Here is a 23955-nt window from a genome sequence, read left to right as displayed (position 1 = left end):
TCAAGCGTTTTATGATTATTATTTTCTCTAAGATTGTGTCCTAATTGAGATTATAGTCCTCGTCATAATCAATGGCAAAGGGTTGCTTTTTGCTTTGTAAATTACTATCAAATGTTACACACACATTATTGTGAGGAGAGTTGATGTGTTTCATTTATAGATGTGCTTTCTGATCTGCTCAGCATTAATAAATGCAGCTGACGTCTGGTTTGAATCTGCAGTTTGAGTTGATTTCTTTTCTCTGTTTGACTTATCTGCATTGCACTTTTATTTCATTACATATCTGCTGGCGTATTTTGAAGAAAGACACTTGACTTTGCACATTTCTTAAATCACATTCTTCTGCGTCTGTGTTTAGTGTCTAAACTTGTCAACTTGTGCGGGGTGTGCTTGTGCGTGTGTGTATATGAGTGAAATACGTCAAATGTCTAATCCCAGGAGAAGAGAAGCTGTCACAGGAACGCAGGAGAACGGTAATAGATAGGGGTAGAAGGATCTGTTAAAGGTATATAGAGAGAAAAGGAAACATATGGGGGGGGGGAGAAATCCCTAAGGAGAAAGCAGTCTGTTCATTAGTAGTGTAGGAATGTTTGTGTGTTTGTATCAAGCCTGAATACTGCTGCTGCTGCTGCTGCGTGTGGGTTACTAACTAGGACACATCTCCCAGAATGAAGCAAAGCCAGATTCAGAACAAGATTTCAGTCCTCAAAGTGTTTCCTTCATCACTTTTTTTCTTCTTCTTATTTGATGCATTCTCCAGCATGAACATCATCATCACTATTAAACAAGTTCAGCACAGCTTCAGCCAAGAGTACACAGAATATAAATTTATATATATATATATATATATATATATATATATATATATATATATATATATATATATATGTATGTTAACTTTGCACACTGCTCCACTGGCCTGTCAATTACCCTGTTTCTCAATAAAAGGCTGGTAGGAGTGTTTCCATCTCAGGGGTGAAACCGCAAGCTGAAAGAGGGGAACTCAAGCCGGACCTGGCAGCCATTTGCTTCCCCCCAAATCCCCACCACCACCTATCCTCAAAATGTCGACCTTTTTGCTTCCTCCACTGAATATTGCATGTCTTTCACTCCCCAGCGCTTTGTGTTGTGTTTGCAACAGCATTTTTTAGACTTTGTTTTCAATTTTTCTAAGACAGCCATTGTTTTATCCATCCCCAGGCAGACTTTTTTTCTCTGCTGGCTACAAGCAGGACTACTAAGGCAGACATACTTACCTCAGATTGTTCCAAATTGCATTCGTGTTCTTGGGTATTCACACTTCGGTGTTGTGCTGCCGACTGAATTAGATCGGAGGAAGGGAGTCGCCATCAGAGGGACATCTCTGAGTGTGTGTGTGTCTGTGTGTGAGTGAATGTCCCTGATAGCGTGAGGGAGGGATGTGTTCTATTAGACCAGACCAGTTTTCTGTGATCACAGCTCTGATAAGAATTGTGGAAAACCACAGTCACAACAAGCCACCCTGGAATACCAAGTAGACACACACACACATCGTCTGAGTGGATCCGTCTTTCTTCCTGGCAGACATACACTCTCACAAACACAGAAGATAAAAAAATAAAAAGACATGACAACGCTTTCACGCATGTAGAAGATATGTAGTGATGCCCAGCCTCCTTTTAGATGTAGCCCAGAATTTGACTTGTGAATCTTAACTTTATTTCTTTCAGTATAAAACACATCCTTGGCAACAGACAGTGTGTTGTTTTTGTAGGCATGCAGAGCAGTAGCCCATGCATTATGAATGATTTAGTCAGCTTACAGTGATGGTGCTGGAACATCTGCTTCGATTAGCAGGATGTTGCAAACTTAAATCGCTCTCAGGCGGAGGCATGGGAATGGTTTAACTCAAAAGGTGTTATTACCACAACTGTCACACATGTTACAATTCTGCAGCTTTTAAAACATATTACAATGCAAAATGGATGACTCATTGGGACAAATATAGAGCATTAGGTCATAAAAGCATCATTTCACTTACATTGATTTTAAACCAGTCTAATGTTTTAAAAATACAATGTGGGGAGTTCTGGCATGATCTAGAGAAATTAAACTAAGAAAAAGGCCAAATTTTTCTGCATATTTATTTAAAAAGCCATAAGTGTGGAGAGAAATCAGCTTGTGACCAGGATCTGATGCTCTTCATGCTCTTCACGGCGTCTTACTGGTTGGAAACCCCAAAGACCAATAACTTCAGTGATAAAACCCTTCGAAGTTGTTGCTGAGTAAAGAAAACTCCAAGCTCTGCAAAGTTGCTCACACACTGATGTATCAGGAACAAACGGTTTATGGAGCAATCAAAGAGGAAACTGATTTTTCAGTTTAAAAAACAAAGTCAGACTTTCACCAGACAACGGGATGCCTCAACACATTACATCGAGGTTGCTCTTTTTGCTTGGAAACGCCGAACCAAAAGAGCTTCAGTTTGTAACTCAAGTTGTTTACTCAACTTGATCAAAACATCAACAAATCAAAACATTTTGTCAAATATACTAGAAAGATTATAAAGACTTAAAGGTGCTTCATTTTCACTTTAAGCATCCATTCGTTATTTTCCAATTTACTTCGATTTTGCATTAGCCTCTGCTATTGCTTGTTAGCCATACCTAATACAGTAAACAGAAGACCCTTTGTTTGTTTTAACAGAGATCTCCTGGATAACAGGACATGAAATCTCTCAATTGTCTCAATCAGCCTTCAAGATCTTGACTTCTTGTGTTTAGTTATAGGTTGAAGTTCACTATAGCTTAAAAGCACAATCAGCCCAAAATGCATTGCTTAGGTGAAAACTATAATAAAGATATACAATTTTTGCAATCATGTTTTAGGTCAATAGGAAATTCAAACATATTTAGGCCACTAAATAAACTGTTATGAGTTAACCTATCAGAGGCGAACAAATCTGCTGTTTCATTGTCTGGGGTTTCTCTAATTACTAAATTTTTAATTTGAAGAAAGTAAGAAAAATTAGCTAATTGTTATCCAACATTGTTTTAGTATTTGAGAAATATAACTGGTTTGGTAACCTGCAGACAAAAACCCTGTCTGATTTAATGTAAGAGAAACTGGGAGAAGGATGGTTATGTGTTGAAACACTGCTTGACCAGATGCCAAAATGCCAATTAAAATAGATTTTACCAAAACAATTATTGCATCTGGTCAAAAACACATGCAGTAATAAAATTTTAAAAAGTGACACAAAACAATTTATTTTTTTGTTTGTTTCTTTGACCATCTGCCTGCACTGCTTTCTTTCCATCCCAGCTGCTGATCTGCCTGGCCATGCAGCTCTGGCTCTCTATTATCATGACGGATGAAACAAAGTGTAAAAAAAAAGTCAATAGCTCATACAGATCTGCTGGCAATAAGTTGTGATAGGAGGGGTTTTTTTGCCAGTCCCCACATCTGCCAAAGATACTGGCAACATTAAAGAGGTTCCTGCTGAGTGAAATTTGTTGCGACAGGAAGGATTTCTGTTTGAAGTTTCCATACTGTATAGAAATACAACTCTGCTTGGATCAAAAAACAAGCGCTTGTGGTGGGTTAAGTTTTCAAAACTGCGTTACATGCTCATTTTAAATTGTGCTACTTTGAGGTACAATAAAAGTGTGATGGGGCTTTTAATGCATGTGTGTGTAACCGGAGTCCATCTGTTGTTAGGGTTGCTGATATGGCAACTGCATCTACGGGGAGCTGAGTTGCACATTACAAGAAGAACACACACACACCCCTACACACACACATAAAACCTGCACATTATTATCAGCTAACGCTTCAGTAACACTACAATTACAGCAAATGATTGTAGAACCACTCATCACAGATCCTCTTTTTCATCTCATCTGACCTCTAACAATATCAGCCTTAGACTGAGGGGTGAGTACAGAAGACAAAGTGACAAATGCAGTAGAAAAGCGGTGAGCCAGGATGGGCGCATTCAGGTAAACAATCAACAAAATAATAGGCTGCAGTAAAATAGGGTAGATAGTGAATGGGAAATGATTTACCGATCAGTGGGGTGCGTCGTTATGTGTCTGAATTCATTCATTTATGTGTGTGTGTGTCTGGGCAGTTTGCCATCCACCACAGTTTCATATGTTGACCTTATCTGCAGCTTCCTGCCGCATTATTACCATGAGTTATACACCATTACTTATCTCCTGCGATCTACAGCTGCCGGCTGTAAAATGCTTACTATGTTTGCACATAAAACCACACGCACACATTTAAGGAACATGCGCACAGACAACACACCTAATTCTGGCAACCTGCATGAAAACAGCATGCATAAGTTATATGCACCAGACTGTGAGGAGAAACAGAGTGCAAGGAGTTGTACGTGGAGGAGAGACAAAGTTATATAAAGTGTGAGAGGAGCAGACATGAGCAGAGGAAAACATTAATGGAGTTGACAGCAGGTCGTTCTGTTAGTGCAACTTCAGTCAGTGCTTCTCTTTTAATCTGTCTCAAAATGAGGATGAAGTGGATTTGACACTAAAGTTTAGCAAATTTTTTTTTTTGCACCACCCACTATAAATCATGACGAATCTATGTGTCATTTTCTAGACATATAATCCTTGCTGCTGTCACGTTTTAACTAGTGAGCAAGCTACTTCTAACAAAATAAGTGCGTAATTTAGCACTTGTGAAAAAACAACACTTATTTTCAGAGACACAATTGAAAGTGAAGCTAAAACACTTCAAAGCAGCTGAGAAGGTTTAATGGATCTACTTTCAACAGTGCTTTTACTTCCTTTACCCCAGATCAGGTCGCAGGAGTACCCGCTCCAAAAGGAAAGTCTAGACATCCTTCTCTAAAACAAAACTCTTAAGGCCATTCTGGTGAATCCCGAGGCTTTCCCAAGACGAGAGGGATGCACGGTGCCAAAGATAACCTGAGCAAATAGATCATATTACAGGATTCACTTGTCCTGTGTAAAACGACTAGACAAAGTGGTTGGGACCACTTTAAGAAAAAGTCTTCCGCTCTAGCGGTGTTGTACCAGACCATCATGAACCAGTAAAGAAGCTTGTCAACCACAAACAAGAGCCTTGGCACCTTGAAAGTCTTCCCTAGTTAGATTTTAAACCATTTTATCAAAAATATTTATCTGTGTATTGTTTACCAATCCTGCTCCTGTATTGAATGTGATTTCAGTTAAGAAAATCATTCACAATTAAATATTTGTTTCTGCTGACCTCATATGATAAATTACTACCTTTGTAACAATGCTTTCTCATTTTTTTTTATTTAACTCAAAGTCATTTTTCATGCACTCCTCACCTCTTTATTTACCAAATTTGTATATTAAAGATTCCCGTTTAATTTGAATTTGGCTGTTTGACAAGCATAGCTGCCATGTTCTACATATTTCGGGGACTTCTGTTAGAACAAATTTTAAATAGTGCTGTGTAGTCCTGTGTGTACCGGCTGAGCCTGATACACATTGGCCTACAGGGACCACCCAAGCAGATGCTTCATTTACAAAATTATGCATGTAGGGCATAGAAATAGGTCTGAACTGGAGGAGATTATAGTTACAGAATGAGACCAGAGAGGACTGCAGCCTTCAGTGAGGCGACTCAATTTCGTTCACGAATTATTTTTTTGTTAGTGAGAGAGTGATGTGGAAAGAAAGAAAGATAAGATATGCCAGTACCCATTTCTGTTAATCTGATTCATTTTTTTCTGCTTAGGTATTCAGGACAGTAACAGAGTTATGAGGGTGTAGCTTGGGCACTATTTATTACTACCTTGCTTTTACCAGCTCGTATCACCAATCAACCTGATATTTTCTTTGATTTTTTTCTTATCTAGTCCCAAAAAAGACATTCCAAATAATTTTTTTGCAGTCAATTAACCTCATTGATCACTGATCTTCTTTTCTAATAACCAGTGCTTGAAATCCATCAATGAGACACATTAATAAATGGAATTTTAAATATTTTAACCAAGAACCTTATCAAAAAGATGCAGCTTGAAACTTTGTAAACAACTTAGAAAAGAGCAAAGTACAGACAAACTGTGCTTAATTCCACTAACATGACTAAATTTAACCAGTTAGTTTCCACCCTTGCTTACTGTTCGAACCTGTTCTTGATTTTAATTTGAATTGACAGAGTCTAAACACTTTGGAGTGCTAAGACGGGTTGGTGCCCTGTGTATCCCAGCTCTTCCCCAGTGACGAGGCAACACAGATACAAACTAAAAAAAACAACCATGAGAAAAGAAGTTACAGATATCTGTCATTCAAGCAAAGAAACTGAATTCAGCAAAGATTCATTTGTATACTACATCAGTCAATTTTCTTGTCGGTTACTTAAACTGCAGCCTGGTTGCCATAGCAAAGGAGAAACAATCTATTGTATCTATTAGGTACAATTTCCCCCTTGGTGGTTGTGAGTATAAATGGTCTGACCTTACATAGTTAACTTCACCAATATCCTGTAATTAAAGATTTATTAAATAGAGCCATTTTTTTGAAAAGTGATGAAGTATGAAACACAGGGGATGCAACTGAAAATGAGTACAGAGAGTTGAAAATACACAGGGTGCAACAATTACCCCATGAAGGAAATCTTTCAAGGTGTTCCAGAAAAATTGGCTTTCTAAGAATGGGACTGAAGAACATCCTGAGAGCATAATGCTCATGACTGTCACTTGGCTCAAAGGCTTGAAAACCTCTACTGAAATCAAACTGATGAAGTCATTTTATCCACTTGGATTACTTTTATTATAGTAATAGTATAAACTTTTACTATAAAAGCATATATATATATATATATATATGTGTGTGTGAGTGCGTGTGCGTGTGTGTGTGTGTGTGTGTGTGTGTCGGTGTTCTCTTATTCCAGATGCTTCACTTCTCTCTTCAACAGCACCAAGGGTCATTTGCATTTTCCTTTAATATATTTCTTCAATTCCAAAGCTTTAAAGATTCCTTTGTGCATTTGTTTACTTCAAAGATTTTTTTTTCTCCCCGTCATTGCTCAAGAACCTTGAAAAAAAGTAAAGCGTAGTCAAAAGTGGAATAGATGCATATGAAAAAAAAAAAGCCATGTGCCGTGTATTCTACAGAGAGAGGGACTTTGATGTTATTTTCACAGAATTAAGTCAGCCTACAGCTATGGTGTAACTCATGGTCATAGGTGAGAGATGGCAGCTCCATTTTTTTTCCTCCTCCTTTATTGTTGGATGTTGTTGGACTCGCTGGTGAGGGAAAGGCTCGGACAGCTCTATTGCGTTTACCACCTGGATTTGCACAGTCAGCAGACGTGCTGCAGCAGCCACTTGCTTCGACGTGCGTGCACAACCTTTGAGCATGTTTGACCCGAGGATGTTTTAGGGGTAGCGGTGTCGTGTGTACACAAATGATTGTTGGTGACATCAGGATTGTACCTTCCGGTGCAGTGAGTACTTCAGGCCAGCACAGCGATCGGTAGGCACAGATGGGGGCAAGAGAAGGAGAGAGCGGCGAGATGAATGGAGTGTGACACCCTTGGGTCGAAACAAGCTTCGGGGATGTGTTGGGAACACACTTGAAGCGGCAGCAGCAAAAGCTGATTTGAAAGATGGGAATGTCAAGACAGTGATGAGCACTCAGCTCAGGTCATGGAATATTGTTAACTAGTAAGAGATGGATAAAAGGCTGAGGAATAGTAAGGGTAAATGGCCAAAAGCTTCCAACTCCACATTTTTTTCTCGTCTTCTTTTGATCTATCTCTTTTTTTCTCAAGCTTGAATGCATGCACACACACACCCGAGCACACCCACGAACCCATACCCACCCACCCACCATGTTATTGCTGAGTTACCACAATTCTAGTTAAATTGGAGGCTTAATTTGAAGCCACTGGCTTTTTCTACAGGTCACATTGAGTCAATTTATCCGCAAAAGCCAAACTGTGGGTTTGATTAATGAAACACATGGACATGCTTCTGGCAGGATCAGGGAAGCCTAATCAAGCGAAATCTCTCGAGGTCGCAATTAGGTTTGGAGAGTCCTTGGAGTCCTAACTCTGTCTCCCAAACAAACCTGTTCATTAATTTGGAAGAATGCAGAGATTTCTCAGACAAATAGTTTTCTTTCCACTTTCACGTCGAGATACGAACATGCTCGTCATTCATAGGTTTGTAAAACTCACTGTAGTTTCAAGGATGTATACAAGAAGATACATAATATTGGGTTCATAAGATTGAGGCTTTACCAGTAATATTGTGAAAACAAAAAATCAAATTTTTTTGGTCCCCACAAAAAGATCATAAAAGACTATATACATCCAATTTGGCCAAGTTGTGTATTTTGACTTAAAAAAAAAAAATATATATATATATAGATATATTTTTTTTTCCTCAAATATTACATACTTGAAGAAAAACAATTCTTTATGCCATTGATAAAGTACATTCTTTGACTACACTACCATTCAATGAGACCTGTTTTTATTTAGAAATTGTAATGTTTTTCTTTAAAAAAAAAAAAAGAAATTTTAATAGTTTCAGTCTAGTACTGAAGTTAAAGCTGTTTTTCATAAAACAAATTAGAAAAACCATGATATTATATAGTACTTCTCTTTGTGTTCAAATAAATTAACATTTATCAGAATCAGTTTTCTGGTCATTTTTGACATTTCCAGACTTGGATGATTACTGAGCTCAGAATAAGTTGCTGTTAAACATCATATTGGGTAATGTTCTCTACAGTTTTTAATCTGTTTTAAAATCCTCATTTTCACTTTTAAAACAACACTACCTAGAATCTTTTATCTTATCTTGCTGATAATATGATTTACAAAGTACGTACCTTGCTTCTCCTGTGGCTTCAAATCTGCCATGTAAATATGACTGGAATGGTCTGGATATTATCAATATTGCGAGGACTGACGTCAATAATAAGTTGATAATAGTACAAATTTATTTATTTTTGTCACGAAAAGCGGCTTTTGATTGTTTAGCAGATGCGGGTGGTTCACAAATAAACTGAGGGGTATAAAACAAACCTTTCATATCTGTGGCTTACATAACTTGCAATTGCCTCACCAGATGAAGTTACATACCAACAGCAGCCATATAACTGTTTGAAACCTGCTTTGATGAGAAATGTTGTTGCTTTTTAATATAAGGAGATCTCATTCCACACCCTTACCTACTAGTGAAATAAAATCCAGGAGAAAAATATATACCTGCACACATGCCTCATTTTTTCTCCTTTTAAAGTAGTTGCCAGCTTTTTTTTTTACTACTTCAGCATGGAACAAGTTGTGTTTGTCTGTGTCACTCAATATATTCTATGAGATAGGAATTTTTACTTGCAGGATGCCCTCACAGGCCCCAATTTATTGACTGTAAAAGTTCTGCCTTTAGCTGCCAGCCTACCGAGTATTTATGGAATAATGTTCACTAGACTCCAAGCAGCTACTATAATAAGAATAACTACGCAGCCTTACTGTTGCCCTCTGTCTGTGTGTGAGTGGAGTGAAACAGCATCCCAAACAAATCTGTAATAGTCTATGTGACATTTCCTAATAAACCTGTATGATGAAGATACAAATCACCACATCAGGAGAATTAAAATTAGAAAGTGGAACATGGATTTCACTACTGTTGCCCTTGAAATTCATGAAAGCTAACTTTATTAAAGCTTTGTAACATCTTCAGTTGGAAAAATTGGCATTTTCTCTCTTGAGCATATTGCAAATTGGGGTGCATAGACAAAATTATCAGAGCCATTTGACCATTCTGTTGTGTGAATTGTTATACCTTCCGTAGCATTTTCCACCATAAAGGCCAAGTTTTCTCATGATTGGTCAGGACATTCAATTTGCTTGTGTCATCATAAAATTAAGATTGAGGGAAGCTAACTGGCTTACCAGATGTATGGCACATCAATCCACCTCGTCGACAGTTTTCAGTCGACTACTGTACATTGAAAGCATGGGGATTTATCACATTTGATGCTGAGGTACAACTGACCTCAGCATCAAATGTTTCACTCAAATGTTGGCAAGGCTAAAGCTGCACTGTGTATGTGTGACTAGCTTGTTGGCTTGCACCAGTTGGTTCACTTACTTAGTTCCCAACAGGCTCAGAGTGATGTGACATATTTCTACAACATGTAAGGAAACTATTATTGTAAACAACTTTACAAAAGTTCACTTAAAAATCAAAACCCGGATCTGCCACTAGTGACGCAGCTCCAAACACTTTCAAAAGCCTTGGGACATGTGCCTTTATCCTCAGGCTATGCCACCCTATGTGAGGTATATCTACTCTCTAGTAAACAGTAGATTTAATCAAGAGGCTTAATCCACAAAATGATTAGTGAATCTGGTTTCTGAAACCAGGGAGGATTTTGAAATTTTACTGATATAAGGATGGGAAAACACATGCATCTGGATTTATCCCCAAAACTGTGTTTCTTTTTTTTTGTTTGTTTTTTTTACAGATGATCTACTGATGCACTTGCATCTTTCATATTCATGCACATCAGTGTTATGCACACTGCTATCCCTAGTCCCACTCATATGCATACACAGAACAGTAGGCTGAAGTCAACCCATCACTTATGGCTCTGAGCCACAGAGTGACATACTGACAGTGTCGTAATGATTGACACTTGAAACGGTAAGTCAGACCATGACAGAGCTATGCGAATAATTGACTACAAGTGTTAAATGTGACATACATTTGTGCTTCATTCCATGCCACCTTAGGTTTTGTAATCGCTGCTTTATTTGTAAGCTGACATTTTGATAGGACATGGGTGGTCCAAGCTGTGATCTTTGAACAATCAGCGGTAGTGTATGAGGTGGACCTTTTCTGAATATTTCGTGGCACAGTTTTGTGAAAGAGCCACTTGTAAGCATGATTGTCATGATATTTCCTAAGCAGTCCATTCGATGAAAGATTTTTGCCACAAGATTTGCTTTACGGAAGTTATTCGAGTTACTCAATGTGTAATAAATTGAGACCGTTTTGCTAGCTCCTCATCTACAGTGAGAAGATTAAAGAGGTGACATGGAAGCAGAGCTCTTAATTTAGCAGAGTTTAATGAAGGTTCGGACTTTCCATCTCAGTTACAGAACCAGTTGTATGGTATCTGCAACAATTTTCAGTCACGCATACAAAGTTCCTTGCTTGCTGAGCTGCAATAAAGAAATGAAAACTCTGCATGAAGTAGCACATGTTAAGGACCCCAATATACAACTAGCTGTCCTAGCTGTTGCCTGACTCAATATTGTCAATCAAACTATGCGCTCTAGTGGGGATTCAGAACACAATGAATCATTTCAGCCCTATGCGGTGTCGTGTCTTGCTCTCTACTGCATGTTGTGTGAGATGAATCACTTTTTGCTAATTGCTACAGAGACAGAGAAAGCAGGTATCCCATTTTTACAAATGGTTCTGAGAGTGAAAGCTCCTTGAATATTAATTCCACTACATTTTATTCTCAACCACAGGGAACTTAACTGGAGCCCAAATGCCCCAGAGATGTCTGTCTGGCTTTAGCTAAGGTGCATACCTACACACACGCGCACGCCCACCCCTACACACATTCAAATACAGACCAAAAGTATGAAGAGGAAACTGATCAGTCGCATGGAGCGGGGAGGGCACTCCAACGGGACTAATTAAAGAGATGGAACAGACTGCAGAAATCATTGGAGAGCACAACTCTTCCTCCAACACTGCTTCTCTCTCTTTTCTCTCTTTTGCTCTTCTGTGTTCAGTTGATGAAAGCAACATTATAAAGGGTCACAACATCCAACGCTGCTTTCTTTGCCTGCATTTGTACCGCAGGATGCGATCAGAGCAGCTGAGGAACTGTGGTGACTGCATCATCCGAAGGCGCTACCAGAAACGCACAATCAGATGTAAACAAGTGGAACACAATTGTTTACAAGCACTTACCGTAAAATTGGATTCCCAAATTCTCTTTGTATTTGTTTGTCGGTGCAGAAAAGTGCTTTTTTGGAGTCGGTGCAGATTTGTGTGTGTTTGTTGACGAGTGAGTCACCATTGGCTGCGGAGTCTGATACTGATGAAGACTCAAGCGGTTTAGATGCTATTGATTAGAACCCCCTTGTTTCTGTGCAGTGACAAACACACACACACACACACGCCTACACACGCCCTCTTTCTCCCTACACCCCCCCCACCCCCACCCCGCTCTCTGAATCCATTTCTGCATCTCACACCCACTTGTTCTGCGGCAGACAGACCCACAACCAGCCATAATGAAGTGGCACTGCATGATCACAAACACCGCTGTGGTTCTAAATGAGCTGGGGAGGAAGCTGGCAGCGTTTCTGCTTTGTTTCCTAATTATTTACTTCTTGCAGAGCATAGGTGGGAATGGTAAGAAGAGGGTGAGAGTAGAGGGAGTGATATGGGACAACCGGAGGAGACAAGAGGAGGAAACAAACGAGAGAGAAGAGGAAAACAGACAATGCATTCGGTTTATGAAAAGCGATTGGCAGTGGCACCTGCAGCAATCCGTAGCTGGGTCTCTTACATGTCAAAACATCGGCATTGTTTAGCAGCAGAGCCTATAAGAGATGAATGTTGTTAATCACTTCATAGGTTTTTCTGTGGTGGCAGTTTTTGACTCTGTATGTGTTTGTCGGCAAATGTGTGATGGACTCTAACTTCATAAAACCTTGGTCTAGTCTCTCTAGTTGTGCAGCTTTTTATTGCTAAAAAATGCCTGTCTGTAATGGCCAGATGAGTCATGCACCAAGCTCCTAACTCAAGCCAGGGCTTAACACACACTTCCTCAGGGCAAAGAGAAACGCATGCACAAAGAAAGTGTGTGTGTCTGAACACTGTGCGTGTGCAGGGGTGAACTCGTATCCTCATACTTGGGTCCGGCCAGGTGTGTGTAATCTCATCCACAACAGAGTTAATCTGCTCACTTTCACAGACCCGCAAAGTTTGGTTTACTCAAATCGGCACAAATCCTTTCAAGAGTGTTTCGCGGAAATGTGCTCTTTTTCTTCTGTGGCACCTTTTCAGAGTTTACAGGAAAAGTAAATCAGCGCTAAGAGAGACATTTAAACGGCGACAAAATACAGAGCCTGGGAAAAGGGTTCAGAACTCCTTGAACTTGTTCACCTTTTCTTCCATTACAACTAAAAACTTTGGTGTATTTTATTGGGATTTTGTGTGCCAGAATGTTTCTGAAATTCAAAATTATAAAAGAAAAATATATATGGAGGTTAAACATAAAAAACATCTAGTGTATTGGTTCTATCTTTAGACACACTTTAAAAAAAGCACTTTTGACATAACATTACAAAACATGTTCACACTTTGCTTCTTTTTTTTTACATTGTTTCCTTTTATTTCCCTCACGATTCCCTGCCTGTTGCTTGGCTGCAAGAAATAATGTGCCAGACAAGTGAAAACTAAATATATAATGTGGAATTTTGATGGTATTTTGGGATATGTCTCTACCAGTTTTAATATTTTTACCCTCTTTTGTTCATCTCCGAACATCAACCTTTAAGTCTTGATGGAAATCCTCTGTTGGATTTAAGCCAGGACTTTGACTTTGCCTTTTCAACTTCAGAATATGCTTTGATCCAAAGCAGGGGTTTTGAATGTTGACCCTCAGGACCTGTCCTGCATTTGTTTGGTGTTTACCAGCTGCTACACGCCTGACCTAAATGAATGGGTGATTAACGGGCATCATCAGAGGCCGTTTATGGCATACTGGGAAGGCAAAGCAATTATTTGAACCAGATGTGCTTAAGCAGAAACAAAAGTGAAACAGGAATGACGGTGGACCCTGAGGACTGGGATTAAAAACCACTGATCTCACCACTGGTTGGAGCACTGGCTGAATGTTTTGGTTTGCTGTCTTCCTGAAGGGCATGCCCTGTCACGGTCTCAAACCGCTGACTGGTTTTCTGAGTGTTTTGCAATGCAGCTCTCTCTGTGTTCTCATCAGCTGACTAGCTTCCCTGGTAACAAAAACCATCCCATAGCAGGAATGGCTTTCCCCATTTATGGGATGGTGGTGGCAGCATTATGCTGCAGCTATTTCATGTTTCATTGTTGAGTTTGCCAGAGCACCTTTTTTACACACTTGATGTGCCCTAAACAATTATACCCAGGCTGATATGCATTGGCACTTCTTAAGTTTATGTCGAGTTAAATTACACACAGATTAACTCTGTTTTCTAATTAGGTGACTTCTAACTGCAACTGGTTGCCCTGGACTTTAATTAGCTGTGTCAGATAAAGGGCAGAATACAAATGTAAGCCAAAAATTTCTGGTGTGTATATTTGTAAAGAAAAGAAAAATAAATGAAATATTAAAAATTTGTGCATTGTTTTTCTTTCACTTTAGAAATAAGCCCTACGTCTGTCTGATCTATCACTTTAAATTTCAATTAAACATAACTTTATTTCTTATTTCTGAAATAGTGCAAACTGGGTTTTTTTAAAAGTGTATTGCAAAATATGCATCAAGACAACACAGCCAGTTGTCTTGAAGCAACCTGCCTGTTTAATTATTTTCTTTTAATAATTAAACAGGAGGCTCTGAAGTGAAAGCAATAGCACATTTAGTTAGACTTTACTTGTCAAGAAAAGCCCAAAACATAATCCACTCTACCATTTGTGGATGTGGCTTCTCTTTCGATGTAAGCAAGAGAACCCACAGAACAGAAGTGTGTTTGTATGAGATTTACATCCTCCCAGCACTACTACAGCGCTTTGTTTTTGTTTGTTTGTGAGAATAAATCATGTGGAAGATACAACAGATGGCGAGCCGCTTGTCACTTTGTATGTTTTCTCCTATATTTGCTTTATCCTATTTCTTTTCGTTTCATTTCCTCACACAAATGTACACAAAGACACAGACTAAATGGCCCTCCTGGTGGTGCAGACAGAGAGTTTGCCTGTTGTGGAAGTTTATGTCCTAGTTGGTGCCCGGAATATAAAGCGCTTTATTTCTATGCGTCCCCTTGCTCAGGGTAAACATAGGACAAAATTTAGGTTGGCAGCAGTTTGAAGGTTTGTACCCATCATTGTGCATTACCTACAGTAATATGTCACACAAAAACAAAATCTGTTCTTAAAATACCTAATTGCTGCAAGAGATACTGGTTTAGCTTCAGCATACTGGAGAATAGAAAGGAAAAAAATGTTTTCATCGTGCATTAATATCTCAAAATACTATTCTTCATGTAATTATTAGCCAATGTTTTAAGTTGTTAAAACAAATACATGTATCTGTATGGCATATCTTGTTACCTATTGTTTTTGCTCAAAATGTTTATGTGTAAAGTTTTGTTTGTTTTATGAAATCAAAACCTCACCCGCCTTAAAGGAGACGCCTATAGTCATGTGAAAATGTACACCACAATAAATATACAATTCTTTTAAATATTCAACTTTTAAAACAAAATGTTTACACGCCAATGTCTAATTTAAGTTTTGATTTATACCTAAACAGAGAGTTAAAGAAAAAAAAAAAAATTGTTGCCTCACTTATTAAACAAAACATATGAACAGGGCATCTCTCTATAACAGAGTAACCAATGTTCCAGCTGCATATGTGTGTTTTTGTTTTTTCTTTTTGCGTACAATGTAGATTGAAAAAAAAATGCATTTCGTTTTTTGATGGTGTCTGCTTTCATCTGTTTCTTACAGAATGCGGGAGCGGGGTCTTTGGATTTGTGGAGTAGGTGTATGGAGTCTTCTGCTATCTCTTTGTCTGACCTCCCTCACACATGCACACAGAAGTCATACAGGTAAATGGATCTCTACCTCCTATCTGTTTGTGTGTGTCCTCATTGTAAATATTCCTGTCAGCCAGCAAGCATGCTTTTACAGGACCTACAGTATTGGATCTTTTGCAGATTACCTCTGTGGGGCGCCTCTCCGGTCAATTTCATTTACGTGTTGTAAAGCTGGAGTGAAAAGACTGTTTCCACCCGACGGAATGTCGAGGTCAGATCCCCAGTGAAACATGGGATCGCAGGGGCCATTTGCCAGGACGAACACTCAGTAAAAAGTTATTTAATAAGTGGAAAGGGAATACAAGTCGGCCTGCTAAATGGCCTGCCCAGCTCAGGATGCTTTTGTGCTTCTGCAGTCCAATCATGGCAGAGGTGACACTCAAAAATACCCGGGGGTTACAGCAAAAGGAGCGGTGAGCTTTATTTGTTTGCGGTTTCTGCTTGTGTGATGGTCTTCTTGCGCCACTGCATCACTGAGCCTGGATGCGTCTTAGCAACTCTGCAGTTCATTTCTCGTTTAAAGTTTTAGTATCTTTGCTCAGGGATCACCCTTGTTGTGCTGACAATCACAAACTTCATCCACTTGGCAGCACATTTTATTTGTCATCTGAATATCAATTCCAGGTTTTTTTACTGTATGTTTATGCTGTTTCTTTTAATAAACAGAGACTGTTAAGTTTATACATAGTTTTTTTCTATACTATTTCAAATAATTTTATAGTTGACAATTAAATGTATCATTTTGCATAAACGATTACCCATGTCTTTGTTAACACTTAAATTTATGATCTAGTGGTCAAATTGAAAATGAAAAAGGATCATAAACTGATATTATGGGAAGTGAAGTGGTCTGCTGCATTCACATCCTGTTTTACTACATCCGAGATGTAGAGACGGCTTAAATATGTTATGCTTTCATAAAGTAATTGCTTTGTAGCATTTCTCCTTCGTTGACACTATGAGTCTATGTTCATAGTGAGGAGACCTTCTGTCAGTCAAAGGCACAAAGAATTATTGTCACTTTATTTGAATTCAGAAGCATACATACAGACTGATTACTGTCCCAAGGGGAATATAATTGCTTTCAAAACCTCTAATTGGTGCACTGACACATTTGAGTTAATTGGAGTTAACAATGAAGAGGTGGTGTTAGGAAGCACACCTTTGGATGTATTTTAAGGCTACATCTGGAACACACTGTTTCTTGTTTGACACAAAGTGGGAAAAAAATCAGCCAAGATATCAGGAAGGGAATTGTGGAGCTGCACAAGTCTGCTTCACCCTTGGGAACAATTTCCAGATACTTGAAGGTGTCATGTTCATCTGCTCAAACAATTATGTGCAAGTATAGACAAGATGGGAATGTCTAACCATCATACCACTAAAATACTGAAGCAACATCTGAAGATATCAGCCTGGAAGATAAAAATCTTGGGCGAAGATTGATCTGCCAAATGGACAATAACAATAATGTTTTGTTAAGTGGTTACAAAGTGACCTAAGAACAATAAAGACAGTGTTTTGGCATGGCCATCACAAAGCCCTGATCTGTGAGGCACATCTGAAAATATGCGTGGGAGTGGGGCGACCTACAATCCTGAGTTACGTTATTTCTGTCAGAAGGAACGGGCCAGAATGCCAGCAAGCTGTTGTGAGACGTTTCTCTAATCAACCCTTCACTTGCTCAGTTCTGAGTCAGTTTCAGAAGCCAAGACTTTACCAGATAAATTTGAAAAAAAATTTCTGTAGTGCTGTCAGCATGTTTTATGTTTCAAACTCTACCTTGTCCAGTTGGTCCATTAGTAGCTTCCCGTCATAGGATATTACCAGACTCTTTTTCTTCAATTCTTTTAAAATAATCCATTTCAGGGAGACATGCATGAGTCATTTGATGTTCTGTGAGGAAATTGAGAATTTCTGAGTCTTATCACTGCCTAGTAACATGAATCTTTATGAGTTTATGCATCTGTATAGTGAATTTGTGTACTTGCTGGAATCCGATAACCATCTCTCTATGTTTGCGTGTGTGTGTTTGGTGTCTGTTTGTGAGTGAGATCGACTCTCCTGTTCTCTGCCTGTCAGGCATTATCATGTGTTCTCAAAGAGACTTTCTTGACAAGGCAAGGGCAAATATTTTCATAAAAGGAAGGATGTTGAAAAGAGGAAGAGGCTTTCACATAGTGGGGTGCTTCGCCAAGCTTTTTCATTGATGTGCTGATGTCCACAAAAAGAAGTGAAAGCACTGAAAACAGGAGGTGTGAGATATATAAAAGTGACAGGATAAGACAAAAAGAAATTTGTCTCATAATTTTGAAATACAGTTGCTACTTGAGGCATTTGTGTAGAAGCATGTGTTTGGTGCAGAGGCACCGTTAGGATCGAGAGAAAATGGGGAGCCAACTTTGGCACAGCAATCTTTTGATTTTCATCCAAAAGCTGAATTACGTTTTAGAATAAAATTTAAAACTTGCTTCTCAAAGATAGTTATTTGACTTTGTTACTAATTATTGTAGGTAAGGCACTAAACTGGAGTCCCGGGTATGAAGGGGGATATTCTACGGAATAATTTTGATCTTTATATCATGCTAAAATGTCATTCCATTATTAATGACACACTTGGAGTGTTGCTTTGACTCATTCATGCATGTTTGAGGATTCCTTGAATCTTCTATGGCAGCTATTCAGGGGTGTCTCAACACCTGCTCCTGCAATACACCACCTAGATTCCTATAGCTCCTCCTTAGAGATGCAGTTTCCAGCTCCACCAGACAAGCAGCAGTCGCAATTGGCAAACATCTGGTGGAACTTTGCATCTGCTAAGCTTGTCATACAAACTACAACGCTCCTAAGAAAAATAGTGAAAATTGTCAATGGAGAGCATGGAGAAGCATTTCTGTGATGACATGCTGAAGGCAGAGCGTCAGATACGGTATGAGGTTCTTAAAGAGACAGGTGCTGATTTTAAGGTGCGAGATATGGCTGTGATGCAATGTCACATGTCTTTTGAGTCGCGTTTCATATAGGTAGTATTTTCATAACAACTGAAGGTAACATATTTACTTGATTTGTGCCTGGAAAATACTTGATACCCTCTATTTAAAGACATATATTGCCTAAATCAATTATCCATCTGTGCTTCTACTTTTTGTGTATTTTTCTTTTAAACAGTTTTATATTCAACTGATGTTTTAGCATTTCTTTTCAACAGTGTTGTTTAGGGCCATTAATAAAAAGTTGGAGCTTCAGCCTGATTGTCTAACAAGGTCTACAGCGGTGTGTTTGTGCTCCCATTAATGGTTGATTGATTATAGAGTAATTGGTAATCAGGGAGTAACAACACCATGCAGGTGCATGTTGTTTAGGTGCAGAAAAACAGACAAGTAATCAAATAATTATGGAACACACAGATGAGTCACACCAAGGTCAATGCCTTCACTCATACACACACAGACACAAATACATGAACACACATCCCTAATACAACTGAGTGAATGTATTGACATTTTAAATATTGCGCAACTACTTTAGCTAAAAATTTGATTGAGGATGTTATTGGTAGTTGCTTGACCAATCATATCTTATGGATAGATTTGCAAGCTTGTAAGAAACAGATTTTGTGCTTAAAAAATAGCCAAACAAAAAAAATTCTGAGAGAAGGATTAAAATGGACAAAAGGTTGTAGAAGACATTTTTGTTGCAGAGAAAATAAAGTATAGGTGATTTTTTTAAATAGAATTACCTCTAACCTCACTGCAAATAGACTCATTTTAAATACACAGAAGCTCTGAAGACAAATGTGCATCTCTTCTTTTAACAGAAACTCATCTGGACCTGTAAGCAAACCAGGAATTATCCACTTAACTTCAGGTTGAGTTAAGAATTTTCCCTACCACATTTTTATTACGTCTTTCACTGAGGCAAAACTGAGATTTTCTGTGACCTAATACCACCCTCATCCATATGCAAAAAGGGTTTGGGAGAAAATTGGGATGTTTTTTTTTATATATATATAACAAAAGCAGCAAAGTGGATTAAAAAAAAACACAAAAAAACAAACAACCTCCTTTTGTTCATGTTTTGTGTGGATTGCCTATCTGCATATTTTTACAAGCAGTCAGTAGAACACACCAAAGTGTATTAATATAATTAAGAAAAAAAACCTCTTAAAATCTATCCCCCTCTGATCTTTTGATTTTTCTAGATGTTCATTTGGATACAACTCCGGCGACTGATTGGGCAATTCTAGCAGGTTTTTCTTTGAGTTCGGCTAAGAGTTTCCCTTGCTGTGTTTTTGGGATTATTGACTTGCTTGGAAAAACACACTCATCTTTAAATTATTATCAAGAATTTCCCAACATATTGCTTAATTCATCCCGCCTTCAATTATATGTTGTCTGCCAGTACTGCATGCCGTATGACAGCCTGCTTGACTTTTTGGCATAGTAATTTATCTGTGATGTGCAGAACCAATCTTCCTCCAGATCGGTTCACAGGGTTCAACTTTTTACCTGACTTGTTCAAATCATGTGCTACAAACTCTCCTTAAGCTTCAGTGTGTGTTTTTCTTTAGCAGTGGAGTATTGTGCACCGATTGTGCATAGAAGTTACTGCAGTTTTGTTCTTATTCTTATACTTATTCTTTTCATAGGAAAAACTTTTCCTGGTATTGCAAGGGTTTTCTGATGCTCACTCCAAGTGTTTTTTTCTTTACACAACCCTTCATTATTCTTTTGACTAAATAAAAATCTTTTTTGTAGGCCATCAATTAATATTGGACCAGCTGATATTTCTTTCTAGAAAATAGCAGGAATGCATTTTTAATATACTGGCAGATTTCAACCGGATTCTTGGCTTTAAATGCCAATCCTTTTTTTAATGTCTTAAATATTTTTCTCATCACCACATTTGTGGATGAATTTGCTTTGATTTCCTTGTATGTGTAGATGACCAGGATAAATGCAAATTTTATGTTGAAAGGATATATTAGAAATATAGCTACGGAAAAAACATTGACATGTTACAACACTTGCTTTGCCTTCTTTACCCTCCCCTCAAATAACTGGTCCAGCTCCTCTTAGACCAGTCGAGAAACATAGTGCCTCCTCTGGGTCTTCTCTTAGTTTAACGAGGGGAGGTGTCCAGAAGGCCTCCTTACCCAATAAAAATAAAATAAAAGGAGAAATATGTAAAATATTTGGAGTGGTGGTGTATGAGATATCTTTGCAGATTTGAATTGATCCTTGTGTAGCTACACAGAGACTAATTACTTAAAAGTCTGTCCCTGTTAGTAGATAAGATTAGAAACTAATGATAATTGTGTTCCTTTATTAAAATGTCTACCTTCCATATAGCTTTGTCATTTATCAAGAGTTCATGGGAGCACTATACTCTTAGGCTATGTATGGTGTCAGTATATTTATATTCATATTCACATCACAATTTACATATTTACTGAACTGTTCAATCACATTTTAACCAGGAAACATTTCACAGAATGTCATTGAATCAAGATAGCAGAAAATAAGTTTGAATACACCATTTGCAAAACAGTGGCAAAGTAATTAGGAATTACATTTTCTCTAATCTCCAAATAGATGCCACAACCTCTTATCACAAAAACAGATTCATTCATTTGTGTATTTGATGGCTTCTTTAAAGTTGAGATTCATTGCTCTTTTTGTCAGCTCCAAACTGGTTTACATGGATGTGCAAATATCTAGAGCAAGCAACCCTGAGATGACTTGCCAAATTGATATTCCACCTTGTAGCACAACAGAAGTGCAATCTTCAGTGTTATATTTAGTTCAGTTGGCTCTCTCAAAGTAAACCTGATCAAATAAGCTCCTACTCTCGCAGGATAATACACCCCACATTAACGTGATCATTTAAATTAATGTTTCCAGAGTCTCCAAGATACTTACCAACAATAAACTCATTTATAAACAAAGTACAAGACAGACTTTATGCACCTACATATGTATTTAAACGTGTCTGACCTCTTATTTTTCCTTGTGTCATTGTAGTTGTGGTTCATTATTTGACTATTACACATGCCAGCATTTATGGTTGAAATTGTGAAATGAATATCAAATATGTAAGCATAATTTTGGCAGATTTATGCGCAATGCTTTCTATGGTGAGACAGTAACCAATATCATCAGAACGATGGAGATGGGAAAAAAAGAGTCTCCGTGGTTAAGTTCCAGCACATGTACAAGTGTGAATACATGCGTGTGTATAAGTTTTGTTCCTTTATCATCCTCCAGACATTTAGCCTTCAAGACTGAATTGAGAAATACATCATGTTTTTTTCATGTTGCGGCTCCATCTGTTCGTTTTAAACTGTACATCCCTTGTAATGTATTTAGAACTCTAAAAAAAGCCTTAGGAGTACTAAAGATTTTCTTCAATGAAGAGCTTTTGTTTGAAGGCGAAGGCTAGGCCTTGGTTAAATGCCTTAGTGGCTTTGCCAATAGTCTTGGCAAAACAGCTTGGCTTGGACTTTGAAGCAAAGCGGAACAGCGATTACGCTGATCACTTCACCACACACTGTCGAGTCATTGATTATCAGTCTATGGCCTGCCGTCACCATACATTGCCTCTGATTAGAGGCCAGTGAGAACTTGACTTGCTCTGAAAGGGATTGTGACTGCCAAGAAGGTGAAAAAGAGATATGAGGACAAAGGCACAGGGGGGCTACGGGTGCTACAACACCCTTACACAAGCTCAGAGGGACATTTAGACCAAAGTGCATATGAATGCACATGCAAAAACACACAAAACATTCAACCCACCAACCCTCATGCACACACACATACACACATATGTCTACATTCATGCATGGCCAATGAGGCTATCTACAAATGTGATCTGCGGAGACAAGCTGTCTGCCCTCTTTAGTGGCTGTTCCACAGCAAAGCTGCACTCAGTGCCTGGTCAACAACATGGCTCCATATGGCTAGTGAAAAATTCAAGTTACAAAAATCCCCAATGTGAAATGTTTCATGCTGACAAACCTTCAAACAATCCCTTGCAGAGTCACTTCAATGGTCAAGAGATGGTCAAGAGATGGAGAACATGTACAGTTGTGTAAGTGAGAAAGAGTCAAAAGACATTGAGTTACATCAAGTATTTAGTGTTTAGTATAAAAAATATTGCAAATGAAATTTGTGGCTAAAACTAAACTGTTTTTGTTTTCATGTTTGATATTTTAATGAACAAACTGGCCTTGATGTGTGTGTGTTTGTAAAACAAACATTTTAATGATTCACACTACAAAACACATTGTGTGAATTTAAATAAACACAGAACCACCATTGCTGCCAGCAGATGAGAGACTCTGGACATTGTGAGCCTAGCGTGGTTGGCAAACCTTCTCAATGAGACGTGGAGGATGGGGACGCCAAGAGGGCTAGGAAGGATACTTTTACTTTTAGGGGATCACAATTTTCATCCTCGCCCTAGGACAAGGGTGGGCAATCCTGGTCCTCGAGGGCCAGTGTCCTGCGACTCTTAGATGTCTCCCTGGTCCAACTCACTTGAATCCAATAGCTGAATCACATCCTAAGTGCAGTCAAGTTCTCAAGAGTCCTGCTAATGACCTCATTATTTGACTCAGGTGTGTTGGAGTAGAGATACATGTAAAAGTTGCAGGAGGCCAGCCAGTGTGGTTCTCTTGGCTTCTTTAAGCAGTGATCTTTAGTGTACGCTAAAATTGTTCATAGTCAAATCTCAGGCTGTGCTTTTCAGCTGGAAAAAACGATGGCCCACTCTCTGCCAGTATTCATTATCTACCTCGGAGAAGGAGTTTAAGTATCTAGGTGTCTTGGTTATGACTGATAAGAGGAGGAGACTTTTAGACAAACTCTAGCTGCTGATTCAGTCAGTCTCTCTGAGTCAAGACCAAAGCTCTCAATTAACGGCCGTGGTTTAAATAGACTGAATTTGTGTAGCACGTTTCCAGTGATACTAATGAGTCAAAGTGTTGCACCACAAAGCCACATTCACCCAATTGCACTCACAAACATGTACATATTCATATACTGAAACACAAATTTGTAGACAGCTTAGTGTTAAGAGTCTTGCCCTGGGGCACATCGGCATGTTGAAGGAGGAAGCTGGACTCAAACCCCAAAACTTTCAGATTGTAAGATGACTAATCTTCCG

General features: G+C 38.6%; 1 protein-coding gene across 1 annotated transcript in view; it reads left to right on the top strand.

Annotated features, from left to right (window-relative positions):
* The window catches only part of LOC102228911 (protein FAM19A2-like), an 88432-nt gene that overhangs the window by 28609 nt on the left and 35868 nt on the right, over positions 1-23955 (top strand). Inside the window, exon 2 of the mRNA XM_005808634.2 lies at positions 15701-15801. Within this exon, the coding sequence (XP_005808691.1) occupies positions 15702-15801 (100 nt within the window). The 5' untranslated portion in view covers position 15701. The remainder of the gene's footprint in view (positions 1-15700; positions 15802-23955) is intronic.

The sequence above is a fragment of the Xiphophorus maculatus genome, chromosome 1 (assembly GCF_002775205.1).
Source record: "Xiphophorus maculatus strain JP 163 A chromosome 1, X_maculatus-5.0-male, whole genome shotgun sequence".
NCBI lineage: Eukaryota > Metazoa > Chordata > Actinopteri > Cyprinodontiformes > Poeciliidae > Xiphophorus > Xiphophorus maculatus.
Note: the sequence above shows the minus strand (reverse complement) of the source record. Positions and strands in the feature narration are given on the sequence as shown.